At 54.8% G+C, this 6,000-nt stretch overlaps 1 protein-coding gene across 5 annotated transcripts in view; it reads right to left on the minus strand.

Annotated features, from left to right (window-relative positions):
- The window catches only part of TOX3 (TOX high mobility group box family member 3), a 74,634-nt gene extending 70,379 nt beyond the window's left edge, over positions 1-4,255 (minus strand). For 2 of the 5 annotated variants that reach the window (XM_068202697.1, XM_068202696.1), the window contains exon 1: positions 3,761-4,255. In XM_068202697.1, coding sequence (XP_068058798.1) covers positions 3,761-3,862 — 102 coding nt within the window. In that variant the 5' untranslated portion in view covers positions 3,863-4,255. Of the gene's footprint in view, positions 1-1,618; positions 1,805-3,760 lie in introns of those variants that run through there. The other 3 variants (XM_068202700.1, XM_068202699.1, XM_068202698.1) reach the window with 2 other exon arrangements.
- Positions 4,256-6,000: the final 1,745 nt, after the last annotated feature.

The following is a 6,000-nucleotide window of genomic DNA, read 5'->3' on the forward strand; positions in this document are numbered from 1 at the left end:
ATGTCCATGCCATGTTGCACCACCTCACCAAAAGCAAGCCCAATGAACCTCCTAGAAACTGCTGTGCTACCAATGGTGGCAGGGATGTGTACGTACATCAGTCCATTTCAAACACCTGTCATGTACTCAACACCAAATCTTCTCCAAAAATCCCCAAGATGACATCCCTCACCCTTAGGTCTTCTTATCCAGTATTGAGCACCAATTTCAAAAGCACGGCGTTGCAATTAGAAAGCAGTTGGGGTGAAATCCAGCCAAAGGCTGCCTGCAGGTCAGGGCCAGCACAGCTCCTCAGCATGCCTGGTTCCAAACCCAGGACTCAGGATACAGTTCCCCTCCCACCTCTGACCCCTCCTCACAGGGCACCCTGAGATCCAGCCTGGGGGCTCACGGGTCAGTCTGCCACATTCCTCTCAGTGCTGCATCCACTGAAGGACAAAAACCCTACAGTCCTGGGAAATTCTGTTTAAAGCACGCAGGTGGAAGGTAGCATTGTCTCACAGGCTGCAATGTATTTGCACTAAAAGGCTTTGTATTTGATATTTTTAGACACTATGATGCAAGATACAATTTTCCACAGGCAGGCCATATGCCATCAACTCTATATCTTAATGATCTTGAGAATATTTTCACAAAAATAATTCTGCTTTTGCACATATCTACAAGCACGTAGTCTGTTTACTCTTGCCATCACGCTGCTTCCCGGCAGTTGTCACAGGCAATGTCACTGTCACAAGGAGAATACGGATTCAGCCCCTAACAATGAAGCAGGCATGGATGAGTGGGCAGGACACTCAAATGAGTTTCAGAAAGACTTGAGGTGAAATACTGTCCCTAGTGAAATCAATAGCAGTTCTCACATTTACTTCAGCAGAGTAAATATTTCAGCCCTTTTTTTCAGTGCCTTCTGGTCATCTCAGTACCTAACAGATCATTTTCCTTAGAAACACAGGGAAAAGGACAGATGACAAGGAAAGCAAAGCAGGGAGACAAGATATCAAAACAGATGTACTCTCTTTATCAGAATAATTAAAAAACCCACAAACTTACAATGACTCCTATTACAGATTATAAACAACGCAGAAAATGAGATTAGATTAACACAGTTAGGACCATCCTTTCTAGGAACTCATTCACAAATTCTTCTTCTGTCCTTGAAACACCTGTGCACCACGTTGCTGGTTTCCCAGCTGAGCCAATGAAGAGCTCACAGCAACAGCAACACAATTCTGCGTGTGTCAGCCTGCTCCTGATCAGGCCTTTTGCATACAAATATATCTATTATAAGACACAAGCATCATGAGCTGTACTCTGCTAATTAAAATATTTTCTGCTGCAGACTGGAAGCCTGGCCTACAAGGTACTTGCCAAAATTATGTTCAGGAGCACAGCGACTGAAATGTGTTTCTGAATAGGCCAAAAGTAAGTTACTTTTGACTTTTTCTGAATGCACACTCTGTTCTCATTGTACAACGATGGGAAATACAGTTAAAAGGTTATAGATAACTGTGCACTAGCAGCAAGTTAATGCACACATGAAACTACCAGTATTCAGAAGATATTAAAAATTTTGGACGTACAAAAAAAAAAAAAAATCAGAAAGAGCCTATAGAGGAACCTGTACCTGAGCCTGAATTAAGTGCTCGCCGTGCACAACACAGGAAAGTCACAGAACAAGTGAAATTTACAGTAAACACGCCGGCTGCCAGTAAGCGCTGCAAGTTTCCAAAATTAGCCGGCTTATCAGCCAACAGGGGACATTTACGAGGCATTTTAGAGCTCCCGGAGTCCTTAGCAGCACTCGAAGCCGGGGCTGACATTTCATCTCTAATTCACGGCCCAGTGCGCTCCCGCACCGCGCTAACAAAGCCGCGCGCCGCCCGCCCGCGGGGGCGCATGCGCGGGCCGCGCGCGCCCGGCGGCGCCGCCGCTCCGCGGCCGCCTGGACGCGGGCCGGACGGCGCGGCCAGGGGGACACGGGCCGGACGGCGCGGCCAGGGGGACACGGGCCGGACGGCGCGGCCAGGGGGACACGGGCCGGACGGCGCGGCCGGCTGGACACGGGCCGGACGGCGCGGCCAGGGGGACACGGGCCGGACGGCGCGGCCAGGGGGACACGGGCCGGACGGCGCGGCCGGGTGGACACGGGCCGGACGGCGCGGCCAAGTGGACACGGGCCGGACGGCGCGGCCGCCTGGACACGGGCCGGACGGCGCGGCCGCCTGGACACGGGCCGGACGGCGCGGCCAGGGGGACACGGGCCGGACGGCGCGGCCAGGGGGACACGGGCCGGACAGCGCGGCCAGGGGGACACGGGCCGGACGGCGCGGCCGCCTGGACACGGGCCGGACGGCGCGGCCAGGTGGACACGGGCCGGACGGCGCGGCCAGGTGGACACGGGCCGGACGGCGCGGCCAGGTGGACACGGGCCGGACGGCGCGGCCAGGTGGACACGGGCCGGACGGCGCGGCCGGCTGGACGCGGGCCGGACAGCGCCCGCCTGCCGGACTTCTGCAGCGCCGCTCCGATGGACATCAGCCTGCAGAGCCACACAGGGCTGCACCCACGACTGCTACCCAGACGCGATTTCTCTAGGAGAAAGTTTTCTTCAGCTACTGGATCTATTTGAACGCACGTTACTTCTCTCTCTGAAAGTGAGCTTTGTATTTCAGCAAAGTTCATCTCTTCGTTTGGAAAGGATTGTTGAAAAAAAAACCAGGATTTAACGTAAGTTCAGGCTGCATGCAGCACCCTTCTTTTCCCCAGCATCTCATACAGTGCCTCACAAAAGGCCCCAGAGGTTGGACAAACATAGCACCAGGAAAAACACAGAGTGAAAGGGATCTTTATGTGCATGTGTGAGGGCCCAGTGCTAATAGCTCAATGTGCTATTGACACATCACAGTGCAAACAGTTAAGTCTTTTTCAAAATAGCATGACTCTCAGTGTCATTCTCAACTTTGCCTTTCCCAGATTTGGGTAACTTGTGGTAAATCATCCCCATATTATTAAAACATATATCTGTAAATGAAGGTAAGGCACTGGGAAATGACTATTGCTTCTGACTGTAACGTTTACTCCAAACATTGCACATGCCGCAGAGGTGTGAATAGACAGAAGTGGTACTGCAACTTCTGTGACAGCCCTCGCCAAAGCGGAGCGTTAGTTCCCCTCCTGTACCAGCAGCTGATGCACTTTTAGATAATCCTCCCCTTTGGATAATCCTCTAGTTAGGAACTGGCCTTAACAGAGCCGCGCTGAGCCGAGAGAACAGAGCAGAGGGAGGCTCCGTCCTCTCCTCACAGGGCCATCCGAGCCCACCGCGCTCTGCCCGATGCGCCGGGAGCCGCCGCGGCTGCCGCCCGGGGAAAGTTCGGCAAGTCCCGAGCCCACCGCGAGCGCTGCGCGCTCGGGACGCGCCTTTGTTCGCCGGTCACGGGGAGCAGGATCGCCTGCCCGAGCTCTTCCCAGCTGTCTGCCGCTCGCACCCCTCTGAACCGCCCGAGCACCGGCCCGAAGGCAGGTTCCCCGAGGCGAGCCCCGCGGCAGCCGCGGCAGGAGGAGCCGCCCGGCCCCGCCGACCACAACTTTCCGGGGCCGGGCATCCTCCGGCCCCGCGGAGAGCGGCGGGCGCACCCGCCCCGGGCTCCGCGCATCCCCCAGCCCCGAGCCTCCCCGCCCCGACGGAGCCCCAGGTCCGGTCCGCGGGCAACCGGCCCGGGCAGCAGCACGAGGAATTAACACCCGCGGGAATAATCACCTTGTTGTAGTTGTAGTAACCCAAACACTGGGCAAAGTCCAGGTTGGAGGGGTCTCCGGGGAGCGCGCTGCCCGCCGCAGCCGGGTAAAATCTTACATCCATGCTGGAGATTTGGTCCACTTGGAGAGACCGCCGGGAGGTTTAATAGATCCACCTTCAAGTGCCTTCCCCGGGGTAGGGGCACGGGCAAAGCGCCGAGGGAGCGGAGCTGCGGGGCGCCGAGCCTGCCCGAGAGCGGAGACGAGCGAGGGCCGGGGGGCGGCGGGGACAGCGGGGAAGAAAAGGCGGAAAAGTGCAGGTAAACAAGGAGGAGAAGAGAGGAGGATGAGAGGAGAGGTGGGCAGCGGACCCCAGGTGGATGCCCGTCCACCTCGGCGGGAGGAGGGGAGGGGAGGGAAGGAGGGAGGGCAGGGGAGAGGGAAGGAGGGAGGGAGGGCTGTTGTTTTTTAAAAGCTCAGTGCCAAGCCACAGGCTTTGCCTCCGCATTCAGGAGCAGCTGCTGTACACAAAGGAGCCACGCGCCCGGCGCGGACGGACTGACGGACGGACCGGCCGCCGCCGCCGCTGCTGCCCGCCCGACAAAGGCGGGGGGACCGTCACTGCTGGAGGAGCGGGGCACGGCGGGGCCGCGGCCGCCCCGCGCTGCCGAGGAGGGGGCGGCTACCCCGGACTCGGTGCAAAAGGGCTGCGCTGGCCGGGCGCGCTGCGGGGCGAAGTGCCGAGCGAGCGGCGCCGCGCTGGCAGCGCTCCCGGGCGGAGCGGCCGGGCCCGCGCCCCTCCCCGCCCCGCCGCGCCCCTCCCGCCGCCCGCAGCCCCCCCCGCCCGGTGCGCGCCCGCGCCGCCGCTCGCCCGCCCGGGCCGGAGCGGGGCCGGCAGCCGCCCTGCCCATGGCTGTCCTCGCTCCCGGAAGGTTCCAGGTGAGTAACTTTCACCGCTTCCACCAGTTTTCCGCCTTTTTTTTTTTTTTTTTTTTTTTTAATTTTTTTTTTTTTTGGATAATGCACTTTATTGATTCACACCGCTGCCTTGCTGCGTTATGTAGGTAGCAGAAGAAACGAGATTTTTCTAACCTGCTGTCAAGAGCAAGACTTTAAAACACAGTAGCTTGCCTCACAGAAACCTCCTCACACTCTCAAAGTCTCCAGGTGATGAGTCAAAGCAACCTGCTAATAACCCAAATTTGTTTTGTCAGTCATAGGCACAGCCCAGCTGTATCTGGTCCCTTGCTGGAGCTTTGCTGACCTGTAAACCTGCTCCAGAACTTTTGGAGAAAACACTAAAGCAGCACAAGGCCATTTAATCTTACAATTTGAGCCCTGCAGACAAGGTGCAAGGAAGAAGGATGGAAACATGCCCTGGAGTCAAGGTTTCTGTGACAGGGAGAGGATTGCCTTTTGGGTCTAGGCTGGATTCCTGGGCAGTTCTCATGCAGCTGAAAGTACACCCCACATGAAGTTTCCTCCATTCGGCTGCAAAATAGCTGTGGTATACAAGGTATATATAAGTATACAAGGTCTAACTGTACAACAGCAGCAAGACCTTCTCTGAAGGACAGACATCCTTGGGCCCATGCTCAGTCCCACTTCTGATGTCTGCCTCAGGAGCTTAGTGCCCCATACTTCATCTCTAGGCATGATTCTTCACTGTCTAAAAACAGTGCAAATGGGAGCAAACTGTAAAACACTCCATAGCTACATCATGTAGAAAGGAATACCTTCCCAATTCTATTCCTAGAAATCTTATGTTCAATATTTGTGGCACAAGTGGCAAAAGTAGCTCCTGGTTGCATAGGACATGCCAGATCACCCTTATTCAGGTTATTGATTCTGAAGTATCACACTTTGAAGCAAACATCTCTAGCATGGTATTTTGCACTAAGAGCAGAATTCAACATAGTACAGATACATATTTGTATTTCCATAGAGTATTCAGAATTTAACTTTCTAGAAAACTGTGTATGAATGAGTAAATGCCTCGATAGCAAAGATAACAGGCATACACTATCAAATACCTAATCCAATTTCATATTCATTATGGCAACTGTTTTTAACTGAAGGGAAAAGACTGCAAAATGTACTGTGTTACTAGGAGAGGAGTGGTTAAGGCACATACAGCACAAAATATTCCCACAGGCACACCCCATATCTGTGGCAAAAAATTACTTATGCTCCTGAGAGAAACAAATTGTTCAGAAAAAGACAATGAAACTGTTTCAAAATGCAACATCACATTAGAGCATT

Source organism: Anomalospiza imberbis, chromosome 12 (genome assembly GCF_031753505.1).
Source record: "Anomalospiza imberbis isolate Cuckoo-Finch-1a 21T00152 chromosome 12, ASM3175350v1, whole genome shotgun sequence".
NCBI classification, from domain to species: domain Eukaryota; kingdom Metazoa; phylum Chordata; class Aves; order Passeriformes; family Viduidae; genus Anomalospiza; species Anomalospiza imberbis.